The following is a 27,076-nucleotide window of genomic DNA, read 5'->3' as shown; positions in this document are numbered from 1 at the left end:
TTCTCCCGGGAAAAGGTGGCAACCGGGAGCAAGGCACACCTGGAAAGTCGACCGGTTGCATTCCAGGAACGGAGGGGGGAGGAGCGGCGCAAGAGACACTTCCCTCCCGCCCGGATGCCTCCCAGATGTGCGATGTGCCGGCAGCGGTGCAGACCCAGCGACTGAGGATTTTTTGGAAAGGCTGCTTTTGCAGCGAGGGAACGACTCGGCTACCGGCGCCTCCCCCCCGCGCTGCTTTCCTGGACCGGCGGCGGTGCAACAGCTGCCAGCCCTTCGCCTGCAGCAGCAGCGCCTCCTTCGCTCGCGTTGCGGCTCTTCGAGCTCGCCGGGGGAGGAAGCGTGTCCCCGCCGGCTCGCCGTGCCGCGGTGGGAAGGGCTGAGATGGGAGAGGGCATGTCCAAAAGGCTGAAGTTGCAACTCGGCGGCGAGGCGGAGATGGAGGAGCGGGCCTTCAACAACCCCTACTCGGACTACCCAGCCCACGGCGGTTCCGGGGCTCCGGCCAGCGGCGCCGAGGCTTCCCCCAGCGGCTCGGAAGGCAAGCGGTGCCACCCGTCGCCGCCCGAGGGCGATGATGCCCTCCCCTTCGATGGCGACGGGAAGGTGAGTGAATGAGGGAGGGAGGGGAGGCCCGTCCTGGCCACGAGGTCTGCAGCGCGGGCTGGGCTCGTTCGAACGTTCCGTGCGGCGGTCTGGAACGTTGAGGTTGGCAACGTTCTAAATTCTAGAACGCCCGCCTGGAGCGGGCGCAGCGCTTTGATGTGCGGAGAGCTTTTCGAACGTTCGCGGCCGGCCCCGCCCCGTTTCGGCGACACGAGCCAGGCCCGTTTAAGTGCAGCCCCCCCCCTCCCGCGGCTGCAACATTACTCCGTTTGCCCCCAGTAAAAAGGGCGAGGGCGTCTCTTTTGCACTGACCCCGCCTCGATTTCTGCATGCGTCGTCCCCCCCCCCCCCTCCGCGGATGTTTTCCTCGAGGGTGTTTCTTCGCTTCCAGGTTTTTTGTTGCACGCTTCGAGAGGGGGCTGCGAACGCATGTCGCCACACTAAAACAGAAAATGAGAGAATCTGCGTATCGTACAGAATTAAACTGGAGCTCGGGAAGCGCCCTCCAAAACTCGCCGAAGGTTTATGCTGGAATAGGTCGTTAGTCGTTTAAGGTGCTTGGTGGACTCCCGTTTCATTTTGATGAAGGGGTTTAGTACCGATGGTGCAGGACTGTTTTCTGTTCCAGATGTACTTATTCATTTAATTCATTCATACCCTGCCTTTTCTCCTCGGTGGAAACCCACCCAAGGCAGTTTACATTATTCTCTCTTCCATATTATCCTCACAACAACCCTGTGAGGTAGGTGAGGCTGAGAACTTGTGACTGGCCCAAGTTTCCAGGGCAGACTGAGGATTCGAATCCATGCCTCCCAAATCCTAGCCCAGCACTCTTAAAACCCACACCGTCCTGGCTGTTAAATAAAGTTAATGGACCTTTTACGTAGCACCGATTGCCTGACTGCTGAGGCCTCGTTTTCACTGTGGGGATATGGATCCTTTCTAACCTCAAGTGGGGCTTTATCGGCTAAATGCTCCTCTGTGTATGCAGTGCTGGATTAAACCCTGTGGAGGCCCCTAAGCAGTTGAAATCTTGAGGGGGCCCCTGCAAATTATCTCCTAATACATTTTTAATTTTACCAGCGAACAGTTTTAATAAACCAATTCTATCACACAAAACAAACATTAACAACCAGGGAAAACTGGGGGGGGGAGCCAGCCCGGGGCCCCTAAAGGCGTGGAGGCCTATAGCAGGTGCCTACCTGGCCTATTTGTTAATCTGGCCCTGTCTGTATGAGAGCAAAATCCTTTCTCATAGAAAGCTGACTTGTCAGAGAGAAAAGTACTAGCGTGTGACTTAATGCGAGAAGACCATTTGCACCTTATTTTGGTGAAGTTAATAGAAGTCATGCTGGAGACCAAGTCCTATGAAGGAAGGTTGAAGGAGCTGAGGATGTTTAGCCTGGAGAGGAGGCATCTGAGAAGTGTTATGATCACCATCTTCAACTACTTGAAGGGTTGTCATATTGAGGATGGTGTGGAATTGTTTTTCGTTGCCCCAAAAGGTAGCACCACAACCAGTGGGTTGAAATTGAATCAGAAGAGCTTCCGGCTCAACATTAGGAAGAACAAGTTGCTTTCTTTCCACCTCCCTCCCCATTGCCTACCTTCCTTCCTTCCTGTCTTGTGGCTCTCAAACATCTGATATTTATTCTTTGTGGCTCTTATATTGAGCAAGTTTGGCCATCCCTGGGCTAGATGGCCATCTGACAGCAATGTTGATCCTGTGAATGTAGGGAGAGAGGTATTTGTGAGTTTCCTGCATTATTCAGGGGGTTGAACTGGATGACCCTGAGGGACCCTTCCAACGCTATGACTCTAATGTTCCAAGAGATGGAAATATAGGACTGTGCCTATGGATCTGCTGTGGGCAGTCACAGATAAGAGACCAACTGGGAAATACAACTTGTATAAAGTCAGCTGAGGACTAGCAATGTACAGCAAATTTATGAGTTTTAAACGCTGTGGCTTCCACCAGAAAACTGAGGAGCTGTAGTTTTGTAAGAAGCTGCAAATTCTTTTGTTCCAGCGCTCTTTCTGAGAACCTGAATCTGCAGAATTTGGGGTTAAGAGAGAATGGCCAGGAAATCTGTCTGGTTGTGAGTCCCTGAGGCTGTCCAGTTTAGCAATGGGGAACATCTTGGAGAGATCCTAACATGGGTGGCCAAACTTGCTTAATTTAAGAGCCACATAGAATGAATGTCAGATGTTTGAGAGCTGCAAGACAAGAAGGAAGGAAGGAAGGAAATCAATGGGGAGAGATGGAAAGAAAGCAACTTCAATTTTACATGTATTCGCCAAGTCTCTGACTGGCATGGGGAAGTGATCTGAAGAGAGAAATGCCTTCTCCAAGATTCAGTTGTGGGGGGAGGCTTTAAGAGCCACACAATATGTGTAAGAGAGCCGCAGTTTGGCCATCCCTCTCCTAACACTCGTCTGTAGAATAGCTCCAAAGGGGTTACTTGTTTTAGTCCAGGGGTGGCCAAACTGTGGCTCGGGAGCCACATGTGGCTCCTTCACACATATTGTGTGGCTCTTGAAGCCCCTACTGCCCCGCCCACCAGCTGGCTTGGAGGAGGCATTTGTCTCTTTAAATCACTTCTCCAAACCAAGCCCGCTGCCGGCTTGGAGAATGCATTTAAAGTTGCTTTCTTTCCATCTCTCCCTCCCCCCCATCTATTTGCCTTCCTTCCTGTCTTGCGGCTCTCAAGCATCTGATGTTTATTCTGCGTGGCTCTTACATTAAGCAGGTTTGACCACCCCTGTTTTAGTCTGTTTAATTTTGCTGCAACGGTTCACTGGAGCAAACTGCATTCCCTTGCGGTTCAACATGTTACAAAAGGGGCTTTTCTTTGTTGGCTTCACAGGAACTGGGACTGTTTTGGGGATGGTGGGCCCTGCCTTGAGAGCCAGTTTGGTGTCGCGGTTAAGTGCATGGACTCTTATCTGGGAGAACCAGGTTTGATTCCCCCCCCCACACACACACACACACACATCTGCTGATGCGACCTTGGGTCAGCCACAAGTTCTCTCAAGGCTGTTCTGCTCAAGAGCAGTCCCTGAAAGAGCTCTCTCAGCCTCACCTGTTGTGGGCAATGTTCCCACTAAGCTGTGGAGTCTTGTGAGCAGAAATGCTGCTTTCTGAGCTACTGGCATTAAAGTTGTGAGCTGCTGCATAAATTGGTTTGCTCTAGGGTCATTTTTCCTGAGCTGAGACAAAAATGTGTGAGCTAGAGGCTCTCGCTAACTCGGCTTAAAGGGAACACTGGTTGTGGGGAGGGGAAAGAAAAGGAGATTTGTAAGCTGCTCTGAGACTCCTTTGGCTAGCGAAGGACAGGGTATAAATCCAATCTCTTCTTCTTTTTCCTCTTCTCTGGGGATCCCCTGGAATTATAGCTCGTCTCCAGACTACACTGATCAATTCCCCTGGAGAAATGTGATGCTTTGGAGGGTGGACTCAAGGGGATTGTACCCCACTGAGGTCTCTGTCCTCCCCAGGCTCCGTCCTCTAATCTCCAGGAGTTTCCCAACCCTGCATCCCTGCTGGTGGCCAAGGAGGACTGGGCAGCTGTAGGCTCTACTGACATCTGCCCCTTTTGTGGGAGCCCTGCCATGTGGTCTCTAGGCGCCAGAGCCGAGATGGTCCTTCCATCTTAACCATTTGCGTGTCCCTGTCGCCTCCAAACAGCTCTGTGTGTGTGTGTTGGTGCGTACATAATTCTCCCTCTTCCCATTTTATCCTTACAACGGTCCTGCGAGGTAGGTTAGGCTGAGACGGAGGGACTTGACTTTCCGCCGGTGCATGCTGTGGGGGAAAACTGGAGTTCTTCTGTATCTCTTGGATAATTCTGGAACAGGCAGAGGCATCGTGAGACCCTTGTGTTGTTTCTGTCTTCTGGCCGGGTCTGTTAAAAAGAGGATTTGTCTTGCAGGTAGTAAGTGCTTGGTTACCAAACCCAGCCGTAGTGTTTGTGAATAGTTGCAGGTGAATGAATGGTGCAGCCAAAGAAAGAAGAGGCTTGAAAATTGCCTGGTCACCTATAGTGAGTAGAAATCACACTCGGGTAACCTGGAAGGAAAGCCAGTGGGTTAGGCTAAGACAGAGTGACAGGCCTTCCCCCTGGGAGCAGCCAGGGACTTTGGGGCAGAGAGAGAAACAGAAGCATACTAAGTTCCTGGCAGAACTTTTTTGTGTAGAAAAAGCCCAGCAGGAACTCATTTGCGTATTAGGCCACACCCCTGACAGTTGTTTCACACAGAGGAGTATTTTTTAAAAGCCCAGCGCGAACTCATTTGCATATTAGGCCACGCCCCCTGACATCACAGTCGTTTCACGCAGGGCGTCTTTGTAGAAAAAGCCCAGTAGGGATTCATTTACATATTAGGCCACACCACCTGACATCAGTCGTTTCACACAGGCCCTTTTTGGTAGAAAAAGCCCAGCAGGAACTCATTTGCATATTAGGCCATACCTTCTGACATCACAATCATTTCACAGAGCGTTTTTGTAGAAAAAGCCCAGCAGGGATTCATTTGCATATTAGGCCACACCCCCTGACATCACAGTTCTTTCACACAGGCCCTTTTTATGTAGAAAAGGCCCAGCAGGAATTTATTTGCATGTTAGGCCACACCCCCTGATATCACGGTTGTTTCGCACAGTGCTTTTTTGTAGAAAAGCCCAGCAGGAACTCATTTGCATATTAGGCCATACCTCCTGACATCACAATCATTTCACAGAGCGTTTTTGTAGAAAACGCCCAGCAGGAACTCATTTGCATATTAGGCCACACCCCTGATGTCACTGTTGTTTCACACAGGGCTTTTCTGTACTAATATGTAAATGAATCCCTACTGGGCTTTTTCTCCAAAGACACCCTGTGTGAAATGACTGTGATGTCAGGAGGTGTGGCCTAACATGCAAATAAGTCCCTGATGGGCTTTTTCAACAAAAATGCTGTGTGAAACAACCGTGATGCCAGGGAGTGTGGCCTAATATGCAAATGAGTTCCTGCTGGGCTTTTTCTACAAAAAGCCCTGTGTGAAACAACCGTGATATCAGGGGGTGTGGCCTAATGTGCAAATGAGTTCCTGCTGGGAAGAAGCCCAGCAGGGACTCATTTGCATATTCGGCCACACACCCTGGCATCACGGTTGTTTCACACAGCGTTTTTGTAGGGAAAGCCCAGCAGGACCTCGTTTGCATATTGGTCCACATCTCCTGATACCAGTTGTTTCACACGGGATTTTTGTAGAAAAAGCCCAGCAGGGACTCATTTGCGTGTTAGGCCACACCCCCTGATACTGTGTTCTTGTTCCAAAAAAGGCCCTGGTTCCTGGACCCTTTCGGTGGACTTGGGAGAGAGGAAAGTGAAATACCAGCAGCCCCCCCACCCTTAGCTTTTTGCTCCGCAGTTCAGCACAGCAGAAGAGAGACCGACCACGAATTCCCTCCGTGAGCACGCTTTCCGGGACAAAGGCTTGCTGGGGGGGTAGGGGGCCCTGATCCCTTGTAAACATGCATGGAGAAGCCTGGCATGGGCGTCACAGCCTTAAATCTATGTGCGTGGTTCTTTATCTCCAGTCATTACCTTGACTGCGTCGCATCACCGGCGCATCAGCGCAGAATCATAACGTTTTGACAGCAGTTAAATATAGTAGCAATGTTATGACAGATGAATGCGGAGCGGCCTTGGGAGCCGCTCTCAGGCTTTGATTATTTGCTTGTCTGTTTCCAACTGGGAGCACCTGGGACTGGAACCGACTTGGCAGACAGGAGCTGTTCCGGTGTTCCCTCTAAATCCACAGAGCAGAGGAGTTCACATCCTGAGCAGAATATGACTGCTGTGATCTTAAAATGGGCCATGGGTAGTGCAGGACCCTGCCTGACTCCAGATTGCTGCTGAGCGGGGTTTCCTGTGTTAAGGAGCAGCCGCTCACACGCACAGCTTAGAGCAGGGGTGGCCAAACTGTGTCTCTTTCACACACATTGTGTGGCTCTTGAAGCCCCCACTGTTCAGTTGTTCAGCTTGGAGAAGGCATTTATCTCTTTAAATCACATCGCCAAGCCAGCTGGTAGCTCGGAGAACACATTTAAAGTTAAAGTTGCTTTCTTGCCACTTCTTCCTCCCCCGTCTATTTGCTTTTCTTCCTTCCTTGCAGCTCTCAAACATCTGACATTTATTCTATGGGGCTCTTACCTTCAGCAAGTTTGGCCACCCCTGGCTTAGAGGGAACTCTGGAAATGCTCATGAAGACGTTTGTGTGCATCCTGACACGTTTGTGGATTGCATGACACACTCTGTGTCACTCAGGTTTTATTTGAGTCTGGCCGATTCCCTGGGTATCATTTGGTGCTTGATGATTCTTAATCAGAAAACACCAGATATCTCTCTTTTTCAATGAAAACAGTGTACTTAATTATACAACCGCATGAAAAATACACAAAACGCTAGTAATACATATGGGGCAAAAAAAAAGTCAAAATGTTGTGACACACACTGTTGTCAATAAATACAACAGTCAGAATTACATAAATCAAGTTCCAATACAATTCCAGGCTTCCAAGGAATATGTAAAGAATATTCAACACTCAAGAGCTGTTTCAATATAAATTCTCCAAATGTGCATAAAGTAGATCGTTATACTTTCCGTTTCAATAAATACCTTTATCAAGAGATGCACATATAAACAACGTAAACCTTTACACTGAGGTTCTCAGAACTATGCATCAAATTCAAAATAAGTATTTTAATGCTTCTTATCTCTGGAGCACTACGGCCTCTGGAACGTTCACAACGCTAGTGCATTCTTCCTCCGGGCTAGAAGCTCTCATTGAACAAGGGAGATATCTAGTGATTTCCAAACAATCCGATGGCCAAAGAGGGCAGGAGGAGGCGGCTCTGCACCTAAGTAGCTGCTGGTCGACCCCTGCCCTCCGACCCACCCCAGAGGCATCCCATAGGACCAGCATCAGGTTGGGGCGGGCCCCTGCTTCCCTCGCTTGGCCTGGCCCCGCCCCCTCCACCCAGCAAAAGGCTGCCTTTCCTCTTGTCCCTCCCCGCGGTGCCACAAACGGGACCAGTGTTAAGTCCAGATCCCTGCTTCTGTTTGCTTAGGCTTTCTCCCAGTTCTTTCATTGATGATTCTTAATGGCAAAGCTCACCTTTTGGCAAGAACAGTTAAATTGGACATAGGATTGAGAGTTGTTTGGCCAGTTGCTCACACCTTTTTGTTGCAGTAGAGATACTTGCCCTACCTGTCTGGCCCAGGCAAGCCCGATGTTATCAGTCCTCAGAAGCAAAGCGGGGTCAGCCCTGGTCTGTATGTGGATGGGAGACCACCGGGCAACGGCACTCCGCCTCTATATTTCTCTTGAGGGATCACCGTATGCTCCTGGAACTTGAGAGCAACTTATCAGGGAGGCGACATACCAGAACCTAAGCAGCATCAGAACTCGGAAGGGACACCACTGAGGAAGACTCTGCAGAGGAAGGCAATGGCAAACCACCTCTGCTTTTCACTTGCCATGAAACCCCCTTTCTGAGGTCGCCCAAATTGGTGCAACCTGGTGGCTCTTGGGTGCACAGAGATAGATCACACACACAATGGCCTGGAGAGCCAGTGGGATGCAAGGGTGAGAATCTCAGATTGGATCTGGGGGAACCAGGCTAAAATCTTGGCTCTGCCATGGAAGATGGCCGAGACAACCTTGGCCCACTCACCCTCTCAGCCTAACCTACTTAACGATAGATTCGGGGCGGGAAGTCCTTCAGGAAGAGCTGCGGGGGCCCTATTTGGTTTGTGTAAGCTCAGTTTGGGGGGGGAGCTCCCCCAGTAATGTGTTCCTGAGCTGTAATAGCTCCACAGGGGTCATTATTCCCGCCCCCTCGAGAGGACTGCACAAGAGAAAAATAAACATGAGAGATCTCCACAGGTTTCAGAAGGTGGGAAAACTTGTGGCAATTCCTTTAACATATCTCTGAGAAATCTGTTGTGTTACTGACCTGCTAAACAGTCATATTACTGAATGAATCCTCTGGGATTCTGAATTCTAGAGGGAGAAGGCAGCTAATAGGACTGATCCAACATGGCTTCTCTTATGTTCTTATGCTTCTCACTTGCCTTGAAAGTCCTTTTCTAAAGTCGCACTGAATGGGTGATGGCTTGAGCAGAATGGCGCAGAGTCTTAAAGCTGCAATACCGCAGTCCTAAGCTCTGCTCACGACCTGAGTTCAATCCCCGGTGGAAGCTGGTTTTCAGGTAGCTGACTCCAGGTTGACTCAGCCTTCCATCCTTCCGAGGTCGGTAAAATGAGTATCCGGCTGGCTGGGGGGGAAAGTGTAGATGACTGGGGAAAGCAATGGCAAGCCACCCCGTAAAAAAAGTCTGCTGCGAAAATGTTGTGAAAGCAATGTCACCCCAGAGTCGGAAATGACTGGTGCTTGCACAGGAGACCTTTGCTTTCCTGGGTACACAAAGACAGATCCTAAGACACACCCACCCCTTGCTGACCCCCTCTCTGCCCCACAGAAAGGGACAGGAAATCCTTCTTTAACAAACAACTAAATGTCAGGTTTAATTTCACCCCCCCCCCCTTTACTTTTTTTTTATGTGCGTGCCGTATTTAATTTCCATCTTTATTTCTACAGATCGGCTCCTATTTCAGTAGAAAGGTCACCGCAAAAATTAAGGATTTGGTGCAGCAGATGGAAGAAGGACTGAAGACAGCCGACCCTCATGACTGCACCACTTACACCGGCTGGACGGGTAAGGGGCCTCAGCAGCTGGAAAATAACCACAGATTTACAGTGGAGATGGGGCTTTGGGATGTTGCCGACAAAGAGAGGGCGCTTGTGTTCCTAGATTTTTCAAAGCTCGGGCGTGCTAGGCATTTCCACTGATTTTTCGTCTTTTCGTTTTAATGTTGCTGTTCTGTGAAGCTGTGCTCGATGTGTTCTACATTGAGAACAAAAAAAGAACTGCGGGGAAGGGAGGCATCCGCTGACCCTACGTAGCCGCTGGAAGTAGACAATGGAGACTTGTATAGTGGTGGCTGGACTCTGCCTGCTCTCTTTCCCCTAATGAGGAGGAGAGGAAAGTTCTTTCTTCATCACCTTGGCAACTACGCAGCCCGTTTTTCTCGAGTAGGAAAGAAAAATAGCTCCCCGGTTGTTGTTTGTGACCGGCTTGTCTAAATCCCGTTTCTCAGAGGAAACCAGTCTGCAAAGGGAGCGTTTCTCCACCCACTCAGCACAAGGTTGCCGATGCCCATGTTGCGGCTGCAGATCTCCCGCAATTACAGCTGATCTCTAGGCGATAGGAATCAGTTCACCTGGAGAAAATGGCCGCTTTGGAAGGCGGACTCTATGGCATTACACTCACGCGAAGTTCCCACCCTCCTCAGGCTCCACCACTCCAAAAAAAAATCTCCAGGTGTTTCCCAACCCACAGCTGGCAACCCTGGCTCAGCCTCACCCCCGGCACTTTAAGCCTGAAAAGTAGCTGGTACCTGGTGCTGTGTGTCTTAAGGGCTGCCCCTAGACTGTCTGGCCCCCCAGGCAAGGCTAACTTCTGGCACGTTCCCCCCCCCCCAACTGATAACATCACTGAGTCACATGGGGGGTGCCCAATTTGGCTCCCCCAGAAAGCTGGCACTGTAGACAATTGCCTAGTTTGCCTCGTAGCAGGGCCGGCCGTGTGTGCCTTATTCCGAGACTGGATCATGAGGGCATGAATACAGAATGCCGTTCTAAGCAGAACTGCGAAATTCAAGTCCAGTAGCACTTTTAAGACATACAAGATTTTAGGCTATTAGCTTCTTTCTGAAACTATCCTAAGTGGCGTTATACTCTTCTGAGTCAATTGAAGTGAATGGGTGTCGAAGGCTGTAGCTCTCCTTAGGATGGCATTGTTAGGAGCCTCCCCTCCAGAAGTTTAGGATGTTGTTGGTAAGATTTAATTGTATAGGAGCACTTTGATAGTTTAGTACAGGGGTGTCGAACTCATTTGTTAGGAGGGCCAGATCTGACACAGATGGGACTTTGTGGGGCCATGCCATGTGTGTCATAAAATGTAATGTGAGGTAGCAGAGTTATAAACTTTATAAAAGACACAGACAAACACAATTAAAGATATTATATTTTAACTTAAAATGCAAACGTGCTTTAAACTTTTGCAATATTTTGTTTAAAATGGAAAGGTGGGGGAATAGTGGGATTTGGCAATGCAATTTTAAAAATAAAACATCAAGAAAAAACACAAGGATCACAGAAGAAATTTTGAAAAATACAAAATGCCCTGAGCCTGGGAAAACAAGGAAATGGCATTGCAGGCTTTCTCTCCCCCCCCCCCCACCCCTCCGGGTCTACTCAGATTGTCAATGGCTCTCCAGTGTAATATCCACCTGACTGGCTTGCTATTATTTCTCATCTTATATAGTTCACATTGCTTTCCTACTGAGAAAGACTGGATCATGAGGGCATCATGAGAGACAAGGGAGAGGCAAAACTCCAGTTGCACAGGAGAGCTCTAGCATAACAAGCCAATAAAACACTCTCTCTCTGTCTGTCTGTTTGTCTCTCTCTCTCTCTCGTGAGTCTGACAGGAGCCCTCTGGTGTCCTGATCCGGCCCCCAGGCCACACGTTTGACATTCCTGCTTTAACCACTACACCGCACTGGTGTATCCCATACTTGAGAAGAAGGATGAATTGTGGTGTTGCTGAAGGTGAAAAGATAGGAAGAAGCTGTAGATGGCAGAGGAGGACTGACCAGTAGCTCAGTTCTAGAGAAGTTGAGCTCAAGATAAAGGGAAGGCGTTGAGTCAGAAGTAGAACTGAGGCAAACAGCAATACTGGAAAGGGAAGAGAAAGAAGAAAAGTAGAATTGTTTAACAGAGTGAATAATAAGATCAACTTGAATGAGACAAAGAGGAGGCGACCCAGAATAGACCCTCAAGGACTTCAGATTGGGAAGAAGGAAAGAAGACGACTTAATATTAACAGGAAAAAAAGAAAGATTGGACTAAAGTCAGGAAGCTGCATGTCTCTCAGGAGCCAAAGAACAGAATGATTAACAGTATCAGAGCAAGGAACAGAAAACTGACTTTGTGATGTAGGAAATGGGAGATAGATCTAGATAGGTAGCCATGTTAATCCATCTGTAACAGCAGAAAAGAACAAGAGTCCAATAACACCTTAAAGCCTAACAAAATTTGTGGCAGGGTATGTGCTTTTGCGAGTCGGATATGAGCAGAGCTCACGAAAGCTCACCCTCTGCCACAAATTTTGTTAGTCTTTCAGGTGCTACTGGACACTTGTTCTTTCTTACTGTAGGAAACAAGAGACGGGTGAAAACAGAAGTAGAAGCAGATTCAGAGGAATGAACAGAAATAAAAACTGGATTGAAACAGACCCAGCAGTGAGTTAGTAGAAAGAAAAGATGAGACACTGAGAAACTTCCAAGATGCTGAGGAAGTTTGGAAGTGAAAATCGAGAGAGCGCAGTAGGGAAAGAAAGAAGGTCAGCAAGAGGGTTGCTTGGGGTGGAAGAAAATGGCAGACCTCATGAGAATGGTAAGAACTCGAGCTGAGGTGCAGGTGTTACGGTAGAGATCTAAATGAGGAGACAGATGAGAATCAGGCATGAATGTAGCTGCTAAAGGAGAGAGCCAGGACAAGGTCATCAAATGAGAGAAGTTAATAAGGAAAGAGAAGGAGAAGGTAACAAAACCTTATCAGAGAAGTAAGTAGAGTTATAAGCAATACTCCCTCTAAGATGTGAAGTCTTGTGAGTCAAAATGCTACTTTGTGAGCTACTGGCATTAAAGTTGTGAGCGACTGCATAAATCAGTTGGCTCTGGGACCATTTCTCCTGAGCCGGGACAAAAATGTGTGAGCCAGAGGCTAAAAAACTGTGAGCTAGCTCACGCTAGTTCAGAGGGAACACTGGTTATAAGATAGAGGGAAAGCGACAAATAATAAAAACAGCTGGAATCCCAAAGAAATCTCATCTCCCCTTCTATTTGTGGAGATTTTCTGCTGGATCCAGCCTGCTATCCACAAAGAACTGACTTAAAGCCTTAAAACCAAAAAGCTGTCTCTGTGTGTGAGCAATAACTGGTATAATCTCTAAACTTAAGAAGCGGCTGAAATCGATTTCCCTTTGTGGAGGACAGGGAGCCTGTACCTTTTTTAAAAAAACCTTTTGCTCCTCTGCATGGCAAACATATCCAAGATACATTTCAGGATAGTAAAATTGCATCATAGTAAACAAATGCAAAATATAGGAAATGTGCATAATTAATACCAGTTGCAGAATTACATTTTTTTTTCCTGGAAAGCCTGTGTGCAAAATTCTCATGTGTGTGTGTGTGAGCACCGCTTTCACACCAGTCCAGAGAATTCTTTCACGAAAACCCTGTTAGTGCTGGTTCTCTGCTTGCCGCATAGCGTAACCCCGATGTGTGATGTGACCCATGCTTGGTGTGTGAATTGACCTGGTTTAGAGCGGATGGTGAGGTTGTGCGACCACTGAATTGCCTTCCAGCATGGTTCCGAAGAAGAGTTAAAGCTGAGAGCAGCTTGGCCTGTATTCGGATGATTTAATTCTGCAAATGAGCGACCGTGGGTTCCCCCCTCCCTCCCCCCCAGTGTTCCTTCCTGAAGTCTTTTTTGGAAGGCTTCAGGGCATTGGAAGCAGATGGTGCCGTAGATGGAGAGGTGACAACATCCTGCCATTTGCAGGGGGTTTGCTTCTAAAGATGGGAGCAGCTTTGTGGCTTCAGTGTTCTTAAAAAGAAATAAATTGCCTCATCTGCCCCCTTTGCCGTTGAAGCTCAAGGGAACTTGATGCCGTGATTGACAGAAGCCGCTGCTAAACCCCTCTAGTGTGATCACGGAGTCATTCAGGAAGTCCAAGAGAAGCAGAGACAACCATAGTTACTGTGAGCAGGTCAGCATGAGCAACAAAGGCGTACCACCGCCAAGACTTGGCGTTTGTGCAACAGTGCAACCTGCCAAAGTGCCGTCAACCTGGAAAGAAATAAGTTGACTACCTTATCCAGAACAAAAGAAATGGATGCAATGAATGAAGAAATACAGTCCTTACATGAAAAGTAAGCTTGGACACTTGCAAACCTACCTCCTGAAAGAGAAGCTATTGGCTGTAAATGGGTACTCAAAAGTAAAATACAATCCTGATGGCAGCATGGAACGATATAAAGCACGCTTAGTGGCAAAAGGATACAAGCCAGAATATGGAATTGACTACACAGACGTTTTCGCACCTGCCACAAGTCATGTTGCTTTCAGAACACTGTTAGCAATAGCAGCCTCAAGAGGTATGCAAGTTGAACTTGGGGACAGCTTTCCTCAGTGGAGATTTAACAGAGGAAATCTACATGGAACAACCTGAAGGATTTGAAGATAAAGGAAAGGAAAAACTTGTGTGTAAACATCAAAAAGGAATTTATGGATTAAAACAAGCAGCAAAAGGATGGTCGGATAAGCTAACAGAGCTACCAAAGAAGCAAGGATTTCAGCAAGGAAAATCAGAACCTTGTTTATTTACAAGCTTGGAGCGGCAGGGCAGATGGATGAGAAATGTTAGTCTTGGGGAACGCAGCTGGGGCTTTGTACACAAATGTTCAAAATGGAAAAAGATTCACTCCATTTTTGTTAGGTGTTAAATATAGAAGGGAAAAATAAATATAAAAGATTGTTTACTGAGCGTATTGGTATCCTGGCGTTCTTAGAAGGACCTCCAAGTGTTGTACAGTATCATTGCGGGGCTTTTTTTTCTGGAAAAAGAGATGGCACTCTCAAGAGGAAGATGAAGGAGAAACACATGGGTGCTTCTCATGAACTTTAAAACACTTTTTGAGAATTTAGTTTCCACGAAGAGGTTCCAGAACTCCATTCCACCGCATCCCCCCCCCAGGGAAAAAATAGTCCTGATCTACTGTGTAGTCACAACAAAATTCTGGCAACGCAGGTCAGGGCCTTCTTGGTTGTGACACCAAAACTCTGGAACTCTCTCTCCATGGAGGCTTACTCGTCCCCTTTTGTTTCCATTTTCCACCAGAGAGGTGAAGGCTTCCCTGTTTTGTCTAGCATTTTCCTCAGGGATCCCTCCTTCCTGCTCTATGTTTTAATTGTTATTTTTATGCATGTGGATTTCATCATGTTTTAACTTGATTTTAATGGGGGGTTTTGTTCTTTGGCTTTAATGGTTTTTTAAAAAGTGTTTTTATGACGTATATTTCTAGCCTGTTAGCTGCCTTGGTGGCCCTGATACAGAAAAGTAGGGTATGGATTTTGCAAATAAAAAATAATAAATGTAAATAAAGAATCCTGTGAGGTAGACTGGGCTTAGCTGAAGTTGCCTAGTGAGCTTCATGTCTGAGATGGGATTTGAACTTGCGTGTCTCAAGTCCCCACCCAACGCTGTTTTCTTCATATGTGAATGCTCCTTATCTGACCTCAACTAACCCACCTTCATAAAAATGTTTGGGTACACTTCATTTCAGCATTTTGCAGCGTGGAAGTACATTTTCTCAAATAATGGATTCTGCAAGGTGCAGTTTTTCTCTGTTCTTTCTCTCTTCTGTTACACAGTTTGACAAAATGGGAAGCTGTTCTCCAGTTCCATTGGGAGAGAGCAAGCTGTTAAATGCCTTCAAGCTGCTGAATGTGTATTTCTCTCGGTTCATCTAGTTCAGGTCTCCCCAACGTGGTCCCTGTGGGTGCCATAGCGCCTGTTGATACCCTTACTGGTGACTGCCAAATGCTTTTAGAAAGTGGGCAAGTCTAGGAGGAGCTTTTGCCCAGCAGGGCTTCTGATTGGCCGTGCAGATCAAAAGGCATCCTGTTATTAGACTTCATATATAACCGTACTCTATGACATTTTGTGGTTGGCTCCACCTCCTGGGGCAGCCATTTTGTGATTGGGCCCACTGCCCTCTGGTCCTGTCCCCCCCCCCCCCCAATATAACAAAGAACGGAGGGGTTGGGGGGAGATTTGTGTCAGGAAGGTGGCAAGGGAGAGGGAAGGGCTGAAGTGCTTCTTCCGTAGTCACGATCGCCCCTCCCTCCTGTGGCTATTTTTAAAAGAGACATAAAGAAACGGGATCCAATCACAGCTCATCAGTTTCTCTTTTAGGGTGGCTTTAAGTGGGAATAGATTTGTGATGCGTGCAGCGCGCTTATGCTGGGGTAACATAAGAAGAGCCCTGCTGGATCAAACTATCCAGTTTGGCAGCCCATCTAGTCACACCAGGGCCAGTGCATAGCCTTGTAGCTCTGGATCGGATCGCAGTGTAAATCGGGAGAATGGATGTGTGGTTTTGACACGTTGGATCTCCATAGAATACGCAGGCAGGCTATTCTTGCCCACAGTCCACATGGCTGACCGAGACCAGCATGGGCCATGAGCTCTTTTCAAAGTGAGCCTTGGTAAGTCTTGTGCACATGACAGTGCTTAACAAAAAGAGCATTTGAATCTTCCCTGGAAGATGCTTGGGAATCCAGAGCTGTAGCCAGCCTTCACTACTTACAGCACCACCTCCTCTTAAGCTCGGTTTTCACATTTTTAGATGATTTCCCACTGGCAGCATTCATGCGCGATTTAGCCACCAGCAAGGATCTCTTATGAGCCATGCATGATCACTAAAGACCCAATGGCGTTTGCAGCTATAAGAAGCTTCAAATTCAAATGCCGACTCTGTGGCTGTCCTTAATAAGAGAGCGATGGCACCCTTCCGTGTGATTTCTGTGAGCATCTATGCATGTGACTTTTGGCAGATAAGCAGGGCATAAATTATTGCAAAAAACAGACAAGTGATGCGCCGCCCTTTTACCCGTGCATCTGGATTGCTCTCGTTGCCATTAAACAGGTAAACCGGTTGCATCAAAGAGCCTTGGTTTGAGGTGGTGACATGTTTCGTGTGTGATCTTTGATTCACCTGAGCAGGTGGCTGCTTGATAGTCAAGTGATTCCTGATTGGACTGTCCTCTGGTGTGCTGAGGGAAGGCAGCACACAGGGAGGGATTGCTAGCCCACTGGCTGCCTGGGTCTGCCCGGGCATCTGCCTGCCTAATTGGCTAGCCACCGATACTGCCAGTCTTGTGCCGTAGCCTCCTCTGCCATGGTAGGAAGGGTTGAAATAGGAAGGGAGGAGAGGAATGCATTCTGAATCCTGGAGGAATTGAGCAATACGCTAGGAGAGTTTTGAGGTATGCATTTTGCCAGTAGCTCAGTTGCCCCAAGCTGAGGCTCCATCAAAGATCCAAGGCGGTTTTAGTGCATCTCTGGTTTGCGATTCACCCTTACCTGGATGGCCCAGACTAACCTGTTCTCGGAAGCTAAGCAGGATGGACCCTGGTTAGTACTAGGATGGGAGACCACTGCAGGAAACCTCGGGTTGCTATGCAGAGGCATGGAATGGCAAACCACCTCTGAATCTCTTGCCATCCCAAGCAGGCCTCATTTGCTTGAGGCTCTCCTTTCTTGTTTTTGGCTGGTGGGGGGGGCGACTTATGCTAATGAGCTCCACCACCTATTTTTCTACAAAACGACCCCTGATTGCCAGCGTCCTTTGGGTTAAATTTTCTAACCATTGGGTTCGATTGATCTAACCATAAGCAGATTATGCCCAAGTGGATCGCTGAGGTACTCTTTTTAATATATTTCCATGGGACCCGCTTTTTCAAGAGATGAAAAGGGGGAAACACGTGTGGTAAAAAAGCTGAAATCCCAGATCCAACTTTCCACCCAAACGTGAAATTTGCTCAAAGGCTGAAGCATGCATACCTGTTTGGCTTAGTACTTTTATTATCTGTTGTGGTCGTCTTCTTTGGGTAGCAAGATGGAGCTGCAAAAGATAACAAGGGGCTTAATTTCTCTTTTGTGTGGTAATTTCAGGGATAGCTCTCCTGTACCTTCAGCTGTACCGTGAGTCAGGGGAGCAAAGTGATCTCCAGCGATCCTTGGATTACGTGAAGAGGACACTCCGCAACCTGAACGGAAGGAGGGTTACTTTCCTCTGTGGCGATGCTGGGCCTTTGGCTGTGGGAGCAGTGGTGTACCACAAGCTAAACATCGAGAACGAATCCAAGGACTGTGTGACAAAGTGAGTGTCTGGTTTGACAACACGTTTATATAGAAACACATCCTTTGGAGAGGTTTGCTTCAGTTAAATGGCAGAGCTTCTTCCTGGGGTGGGGGGGTGAAAACACTGTTGCCATGGCAGTAGCAACAAACAGTATTGGAACAAGTGAAAAAGTCGTCCAAAAAGACCAGTTCCTGTGCCACTCATCTCTGCCAATGCCCCACCTCCGCTCCTCTTACTTCCCCTCGTAACATCTGTGGATTAGGCAGATCATGAGGAGGGCAGGAAGGGTTGCATCAGTGCTTAGTTCTGGGGGCCTCTTCTTACACACCCAGGGGAATGCTGATTGACACTCTGGGGTCAGTCAGCAATTTTTCTCGAGGCCAGATTGGGAAGGGATCCTGCAAATTTTTGCTATCTTCTGAGCAGGGTTCACTGGGGATGTATGTGCGTGGGGGAGGTATTTGAGAATTTCCTGCATTGTGCAGGGGGTTGGACTAGATGACCCTGGATGTCCCTGTCAACTCTTTGATTCTATCTGTGTACAGCACAGATGCGAGAGTGATCCATCCGACTGCCGGCGGTGTGGCCCTACACACCATTACCAGTCATTTTCACTTCTCCAGCTGTAACCAGACTGTAATGCTGTAGTGCAACATGGCCGAGAAATGGAAGAAATCCTTTTAAAGGGGTAAGGTGGGGTGGGGGGAATGAATTGCTGCAACAACCTGCTCCGTGCCACTTTGAAACTGGAGCTTAGCTTCCCCTGACCCCTCTCCGTGGTGGCTTCAGATAAAAGCATTCAGGAAGTGTCATTACCCAGAATGTGGACATTCCCCTTAAATCCAGGGGCTTCCTGCATTCTCTGAGGGAGAAAATCTCTGTGTGGAAGTTTCTGAGAAAGAATGGGACCCAGGCAACTCGGCGGCGGCCACCCCAAAGGATTGCACGCCAGCTTTTGAGAAAGCATTGTGAATTTACCAAACTGAAGACGCACGTGGCTATGAAGGCAGTATTCTTATTATTCTTAGCAGAGGCAGCTCACCCCTCGGGTAGTGAGCTTTTGAATGAGAGGACATTGTGGAGAGTTAGCTGAGAGGATGGGTGAAGGAGAGTGGAGTTAAGCTACAGAAGCATAGATTAGATGTGAGGCTTGCTGAGACAGAAGGTGCAGAGAGCTGAGCTGTCCAAGATGGCGGATGACTCCAACGTTCCATTCTCCTAATACCTCATCTTTATGCCAACTGTATATCAACGTTCTCCTCCTCTGGCAACAGCTAGTAATTATATGAGGATAAAAGGGGTCATCAACTTCGGAGCTGCTGGCTGGGTTTGCTGTTTCCGGGAGGCTTCTAGCTCTCTTCGTCACCACGGAGACTGTATTAATGCATTGCTGCTCTTTTAAACTGCACTGCATTATTTAACTTAACAGAATCTGGAGAAAGCCATCCCATCATACAAAAAGAAGCTCACTGTTCTTGAGGTGGCCCCATTTGCTTCAGGGTGGCTGCAGTTTCTCCATTGCCACTAGAATACCTCAGGGTAGATTTCCTCCCATTTTGTTTTGTCAGCTACCCCAGGCTTTTTGTCCACAGCCCTTGGCAGTGCCCTTGCAAGGGTCACAGAGAGCTGATGTAGGAACGGGGAGGCAGGTAAGGTTGTCCTCTGTGAGTGCAGCCATAGGCTTGGATCCTGCCTACATATTTCATGGACAGAAGGGTCTCTGCCTGTGTAGTGTGACGTCCTCACCTTGCCCCACCCCCCTTAGATACACCCATGAAGCTGCTCCTAGAGGACACAGGGAATCCACAAGAATAGTGGGAGAGAAGGTCTGCTGTGGGAACTGGCAAAATAGCAGGAGGGGGGTTGTAGCAGGAACTCCTTTGCATATTAAGCCACACCTCCCTGATGTAGCCAATCCTCCAAGAGCTTACAGGGCTACTGTAAGCTCTTGGAGGAGTGGCAACATCATGGAGTATGGCCTAATATGCAAAGGAGTTCCTGCTACATACAAAGCCCTGGCAAAAAGTGTACCCCTCCTGGGAACTTTTAGGTAGGAGCCAAGCGATGAGATCCGCTGCATTTCAGGTGGAAAATAGTTTTGCTCTTATTAAAAGATAGATGTTTATTGTAAGGCATTTCTTACTAAGCTTAGCCTCTCCTTAAACTGGGAAAGAAACGGATTGAACCACCCAAATGTAACCTGGGGTAGGGGGGTGGAGAGAGAATTAATATATCAGCACTGCTTAGACTTGTCCCAGACACATCAGCAAAAAGGTGTTGTGGTGGCCTTAGATCATGAAAAACTTGTGGCGCTACAGGTGAGTAACCCCCCCTCCCAACACTTCAAAATACAGTGAGCTGATACATCATACTTGTATACAGTCACTCGCATAGTCGCCTCGAGTGAGCAGAAAAACCTTCCAGGTGAGCATGTGTGCAATCATGTCTGCATAAGATATAAAAGAAGATGCAGGTTCCTCCTGTGGTACGTGAGACCCAACTGATGTTCTTAGTTTATACTACTATTAATACTAATATTAATAATAATTCTAATATTAATACTAATGTCCAGAGACTTGAGATGTGTTCGTATCTTTTTTGCAGGAGGCCTGCCTTGCTGTAGCCATCCTCCTTAGCATTCTGCCGGCATCTCTTGTCATGCCTGATGTTGCAGATTAGCTCCGGAGGATTCTGTTCCACTTCCAGAACAGTTTATATTTAGCAGCTGCATCTATCTCCCCCTAATCCACAACCCTGGCCAGATTAATCTCTGCCGTGGCTCCTCAGTGGAGATACCTTCTCTCCATGGGAAGGATAAAATTGGGGAGGTGCTTTTCAGATTCAGATGCAGCCAGACTGCTTCGTGGAGTAGGAGGGGAAGAAAAAAAAATGAGATTAAATTTGGGATCCTGATCAGGCTTAATTGGAAATCAGCTCCGTTGAAATCAGTCGGGCCGACTTCCAAAGTAAGTGGCTGCCAGCCAGAAAGCTGTTGGCGGAGGCGGGAGGGGAGCTCTGGACATATTAGTCCTCCCTCCCTCCCCATTTCCTCCATCAGCAGTGGGTGTCAAAATGGAGAAGATTTGGAACTGCTTCCAATATGGCAAGCAGATGCCTCGAAGGTTGAAGAGAAAACAGCCAACCCTCTGTGGAATGATTCACACATTCAAGTCCATTCCTGGATTTCTCTAAACTTGGTTACTTATGGTGAAGGGCTGAAAGTGTGAGCAGATGCCATAGATATCAAGTGAGAAGCCATTTCGTTTGTCTGGCTCCATGTTGCAAAGGGCTGAATATGTCTGACTACAGGGCCTTTCTTGAATCCGGAACTCCTTTGCCTTTTAGGCCACACACACACACACAATCCTCCAAGAGCTTACAGGGCTCTTCTTACAGGGCCTACTGTAAACTCCAGGAGTATTGGCTACATCAGGAGGTGTGGCCTAATAGGCAAAGGAGCTCCTGCTACAAAAAAAGCCCTGTGTCTGAGAGCAGCTGATTAGGTGTCTCATACTTTGTAGAGATGAATCGTTGGATCCACTGGGATATTTCTGCTCATGAGTTTTTGGAGGGAGTGTACCCTCCCACTGCAGACCTCTGACTCCCTCCTTCTGCTGCTCCTGGGAACTCCCCCCCCCCTCCCTGGAACAGTATTTGGGAGGTATCTGAAACTGCAGTATGACGGGAGAAGGCATAACAAAGGTTTCCATTAGCGGAGGTGTTTCTTCATTTGAACCTGTCTTTCCAATTTTCAGCTGCTCCTTCTGGGGCAAAATTTTGTCTCCTTCGAGGAAGCCCCTACTTTGGTGTCCTCTTCCGGTTATGGTAGAGAAAACTTGCTTTTTGGAAAGCAGAATATGAAAGGATGAAAAAAAACCCCAAATCTGATCCAGATTTATTTTCTCAGATGTACCAGTAAATATTAGGTAGTTTTCTAAATGCCTTCAGATTGAATCAGTCTTGTGCATGAACTCCTGAGATCCAGTTTGGTGTTGTGGTTAAGTGCGGGCACTCTTATCTGGGAGAACCGGGTTTGATTCCCCACGCCTCCACTTGCAGCTGCTGGAATGGCCTTGGGTCAGCCATAGCTCTCGCAGAGCTGTCCTTGAAAAGGCTGCTTTTGGGAGGCTACCTCACAGGGGGTCTGTTGTGGCGGAGGAAGGTAAAGGAGATTGTGAACCACTCTGAGATTCAGAGTGGAGGGCAGGATAGAAATCCAGTATCTTGTACACACACAACTTTTAATAGCTCCTCTGATCATTTGTGGCTTGGCAGAAGGAAAGCCAGGTTTTTTTTCTTGCTAAATAGTTTTCCTTTCTGGTCACCTGGAGAGGGTTTACATTCCCCTGTGGCGACCAGGCAAATAGCTTTTTACAAGCCTGACTTGAACATTACCCCATATTCAAGGTTAGGGACCTGCTGTGATCTTCCCCAATTTTGTTTTTGTCCCAGGGTCTTGCAGCTCCAGAGAATAGTCCTCAGCATGGATTCTGACCTTCCAGATGAGCTCCTTTATGGAAGAGCCGGCTACTTGTATGCCTTGCTTTATCTGAATACTGAAATCGGCCCTGACACTGTGCCCCAGTCGATTATCAAAGAGGTAAGAAAAGGGGTGATCTGTCATCCGTGATTTTTCAGGCCACTCCAGATAGTTGGATGTTCCAGGAAGTCGGCTTCCTTGTAAGTAAGGAGCACTGGAAATGTGTTGTGGATCTCACTTCTTACTCTTAATCAGGGCTTTTTTTGTAGCAGGAATTCCTTTACCTATTAGGCCACATGCCTCTGATGTAGCCAATCCTCCTGGATCTTACAGTAGGCCCTGTACTAAGAGTCCTCTAAGCTCTTGGAGGATTGGCTACATCAGGGGTGTGTGGCCTAATATGCAAATACTGGGCTTTTTCTACAAAAAAGCACTGGTGATTTCTTTTTAAAGTCAGCTCTGTAGTCTCATGCTAGCACTGATCTAACACCAGTACCAGGAATTCTGGCCTCAGCATAATAGAAGGGATGTTGGTGGGGTTGTTGTGCTGGGGAATTGCAATGTTCATGTTTTGGGTATCAAGATAAATAAGGAAGGTGGCGGAGAGATTGTCCTTCCATCCAGGAGAAGAGGCACACCATAGCCTTCAGAGAACTCAAAATAGTGTCCAGAATTGCTGCATTTGTGGGTTATGATATGGTGGGAATGCAAATTATTTTCTAAAGCTGGGGTGTCAAACATGCAGCCCAGGAGCGGAATCAGCCCCCTGTAGGGTTCCTATCAGGCCTGCAATCAAGTCTGCTTTCATCTCCCTCTCTCTTGCTTCCTTCTGTGTCATGGCTTGCTTTGCCAGGCTTGCTCAATCACACAGGAGCTACAGATCAAAGCCTCTATTTTCTCCATTGGCTGAGGCTTCTTCTTGGGGAGGAAGGAGAGCTTGCTTTGCCAGGCTCTCTCAATTGCACAGCAGAGCTACTGAGCCAAGCTTCCTTCTATTGGCGGAGGCTCCACCCCTCCTCATTTTCTGGGGAGGGAGAGAAAGAGCCAGAGCTTCCTTATAAAATACATACCACAAGTTAGGAAAGGCACAAACAGGCATAAGAAAAGGCCTGCGTGGTTAACAAACAAAGTAATGGAAGCTGTAAAAGGTAAGAAGGACTCCTTTAAGCGGTGGAAAACCAGTCCAAGTGAGATTAGTAAAAGGGAACACAGGCTGTGGCAAATCAAATGCAAGACTGTGATCAGGCAGGCAAAAAGGGACTATGAGGAGCATATTGCAAAAAACATAAAGACCAACAATAAAACTTTCTTCAAATATATTAGAAGTAGGAAACCAGCCAGGGAGGCAGTGGGGCCCTTGGATGACCATGGGGTAAAAGGATTACTGAAGGAGGATAGGGAAATGGCTGAAAAGCTAAATGAATTTTTTGCCTCCGTCTTCACTGTAGAAGACGAGAACTTTTTGCCCGCCCCAGAACCACTAATTTTGGAAGGGGTGTTGAAAGACCTGAGTCAGATTGAGGTGACAAATGAGGAGGTCCTACAACTGATAGACAAATTAAAAACTAATAAGTCACCGGGTCCGGATGGCATACATCCGAGAGTTCTGAAGGAACTCAAAGTTGAACTTGTGGATCTTCTAACAAAAATCTGTAATCTTTCATTGAAATCTGCCTCCATTCCTGAGGACTGGAAGGTAGCAAATGTCACCCCCATCTTTAAAAAAGGTTCCAGAGGAGATCCGGGAAACTACAGGCCAGTCAGTCTGACTTCAATACCGGGAAAGTTGGTAGAAACCATTATCAAGGACAGAATGAGTAGGCACATTGATGAACACGGGTTATTGAGGAAGACTCAGCATGGGTTCTGCAAGGGAAGATCTTGCCTCACTAACCTGTTGCATTTCTTTGAGGGGGTGAACAAACATGTGGACAAAGGAGACCCGATAGATGTTGTTTACCTTGACTTCCAGAAAGCTTTTGATAAAGTTCCTCATCAAAGGCTCCTTAGAAAGCTTGAGAATCATGGAGTAAAAGGACAGGTCCTCTTGTGGATCAAAAACTGGCTGAGTAATAGGAAGCAGAGAGTGAGTATAAATGGGCAGTCTTCGCAGTGGAGGACGGTAAGCAGTGGGGTGCCGCAGGGCTCGGTACTGGGTCCCATGCTTTTTAACTTGTTCATAAATGATTTAGAGTTCGGAGTGAGCAGTGAAGTGGCCAAGTTTGCGGATGACACTAAATTGTTCAGGGTGGTGAGAACCAGAGAGGATTGTGAGGAACTCCAAAGGGATCTGTTGAGGCTGGGTGAGTGGGCGTCAACGTGGCAGATGCGGTTCAATGTGGCCAAGTGCAAAGTAATGCACATTGGGGCTAAGAATCCCAGCTACAAATACAAGTTGATGGGGTGTGAACTGGCAGAGACTGATCAAGAGAGAGATCTTGGGGTCATGATAGATAACTCACTGAAAGTGTCAAGACAGTGTGCGTTTGCAATAAAAAGGGCCAACGCCATGCTGGGAATTATTAGGAAGGGAATTGAAAACAAATCAGCCAGTATCATAATGCCCCTGTATAAATCGATGGTGCGGTCTCATTTGGAGTACTGTGTGCAGTTCTGGTCGCCGCACCTCAAAAAGGATATTATAGCTTTAGAGAAGGTGCAGAGAAGGGCAACTAGAATGATTAAAGGGCTGGAGCACTTTCCCTATGAAGAAAGGTTGAAACGCTTGGGACTCTTTAGCTTGGAGAAACGTCGACTGCGGGGTGACATGATAGAGGTTTACAAGATAATGCATGGAATGGAGAAAGTAGAGAAAGAAGTACTTTTCTCCCTTTCTCACAATACAAGAACTCGTGGGCATTCGATGAAATTGCTGAGCAGACAGGTTAAGACGGATAAAAGGAAGTACTTCTTCACCCAAAGGGTGATTAACATGTGGAATTCACTGCCACAGGAGGTGGTGGCGGCCACAAGTATAGCCACCTTCAAGAGGGGTTTAGATAAAAATATGGAGCACAGGTCCATCAGTGGCTATTAGCCACAGTGTAATGGAGCACAGGTCCATCAGTGGCTATTAGCCACAGTGTATGTGTGTATATAACATTTTTTGCCACTGTGTGACACAGAGTGTTGGACTTGATGGGCCGTTGGCCTGATCCAACATGGCTTCTCTTATGTTCTTATGTTATGTTCTTTGCCCAGTTCCCTCGATCACACGGGAGAGATACAAAATCCTTAATTGTGTTTGTCTGTGTCCTTTATAAAGTTTATATCTCCGCTTCCTGGCGTTACATTTTATGACACACATGGCCTGGCCCAACAAGGTCTCATTTATGTCAGATCCAGCCCTCATAACAAATGAGTTTGACACTCCTTCTCTAAAGGGTCCTATAAATACTGGTGTCTTTCAGTTGTATAGTACAAAGAGTATTCTTTCTATTTAAAAAGTAGTAATAATGACTACGATGGTATAACTGTCAGTCAAAGCAGAATGACAGTGTCATTCAGCTGAAGCGACGGGCGCTGTCCGGTAGGTGCACAATCCATTTGTAAAATAAAATCCTGGAATCTGTTTTTCCCTTTAATAAAGTATTGCTATTTGCAGTGACAAGTGTGCCAGGTGGAGGAAGACTTGACCTTTTGCAACAAATGAGTATCAACTAAACTCAAATTGTATAAAAATAGGCTGGCTGGACAGACTTGTGGAGTGTTCTTTGAGAAGGCAGTTGCCATGGGAACATCACCAGCTGGTCCCCTAAGATGTGCTCCGTGCATTTGAAACATTCTGTTTGTGGCTCATCTGTCGTTGTGCATCTCTCGAGATGTTCTTTGCGGGAATAGTATATCATCGGTTGCCCTGAATTACATGGCCCCGGAACGCGGCCATCAGATACGAGATGTTCTCTGGCAGTGATTGATGTCTTCCGCTCTGTCTGTCGCTTTAGGTAGTGAACTCCATCATCGAGTCGGGTAAAAAGTTCTCCCTGGAGGAGCGAAAGGCTGAACGCTGCCCGTTGTTGTACCAGTGGCACAAGAAGCAGTACGTTGGCGCGGCTCATGGTGTATCAGGAATCTATTACATGCTAATGCAGGTAACATTTTTGGTTGTTGGAGGCCTGTGTTCTTGCCTCCTTGTGACATGAAGATATTTATTTACATTATTTATAGCCTGCCTTTCTCGCAGGGACTCAAAGTGGATTGCAGATAAAGAGCCAGTACAGTCAACAAAACATAAGAACAGACGTGTTGGATCAGGCCAGTGGCCCATCCAGTCCGACACTGTGTCACACAATGGCCAAAACCCAGGTGCCATCAGGAGGTCCACCAATGGGACCAGAACTCCAGAAGCCCTCCCACTGTTGCCCCCCAAGCACCAAGAATACAGAGCATTACTGCCCCAGACACAGTGTTCCATCTACACGTTGTAGCTAATAGCCACTGATGGACCTCTGCTCCATATGTGTATCCAGTCCCCTCTTAAGAACATAAGAAGAGCCCTCCTGGGTTAGATCAGTGGTCCATCTAGTCCAGCATGCTGTCTCACAAAGTGGCCAACCAATTCCTCTGGAGGGCCAGCAACAGGGCATAGAGGCCAAGGCCTTCTCCTGATGTTGCCTCCTGGCTCTGGGACTCGGAGGCTTCGTGCCTCTGAATGTGGAGGCAGCCATCAGTGCATTAGCAGATTAGAAGTCCTGGAACCACCACAAAGATCAGAAGCATAGCATAAGTATTGACATGACAAATTAAGTGGTACAAACATTACATAATAGGATGTGACTTAAAGTCAGCGATACACAGCAGTCTAGATCATGCTGGTTTTCATCTTTAGCAATAAGGGGAAAGTCCTCTAGCTATGCCCAATGCTGCTCTTCTCAATAATACTT

At 47.4% G+C, this 27,076-nt stretch overlaps 1 protein-coding gene across 1 annotated transcript in view; it reads left to right on the top strand.

Moving 5' to 3' along the window:
• Positions 1-323: 323 nt before the first annotated feature.
• Positions 324-27,076, top strand: part of LANCL2 (LanC like glutathione S-transferase 2) — a 42,130-nt gene continuing 15,377 nt past the window's right edge. The window contains exons 1-5 of the mRNA XM_060247724.1: positions 324-603; positions 9,255-9,372; positions 17,524-17,731; positions 22,166-22,313; positions 26,138-26,284. Of these exons, the coding sequence (XP_060103707.1) occupies positions 382-603; positions 9,255-9,372; positions 17,524-17,731; positions 22,166-22,313; positions 26,138-26,284 (843 nt within the window). The 5' untranslated portion in view covers positions 324-381. The remainder of the gene's footprint in view (positions 604-9,254; positions 9,373-17,523; positions 17,732-22,165; positions 22,314-26,137; positions 26,285-27,076) is intronic.

This window comes from Heteronotia binoei, chromosome 10 (assembly GCF_032191835.1).
Source record: "Heteronotia binoei isolate CCM8104 ecotype False Entrance Well chromosome 10, APGP_CSIRO_Hbin_v1, whole genome shotgun sequence".
Lineage (NCBI taxonomy): Eukaryota > Metazoa > Chordata > Lepidosauria > Squamata > Gekkonidae > Heteronotia > Heteronotia binoei.
The sequence above is the reverse complement of the archived record's forward strand: the minus strand, read 5'-3'. Positions and strand labels throughout refer to the sequence as shown.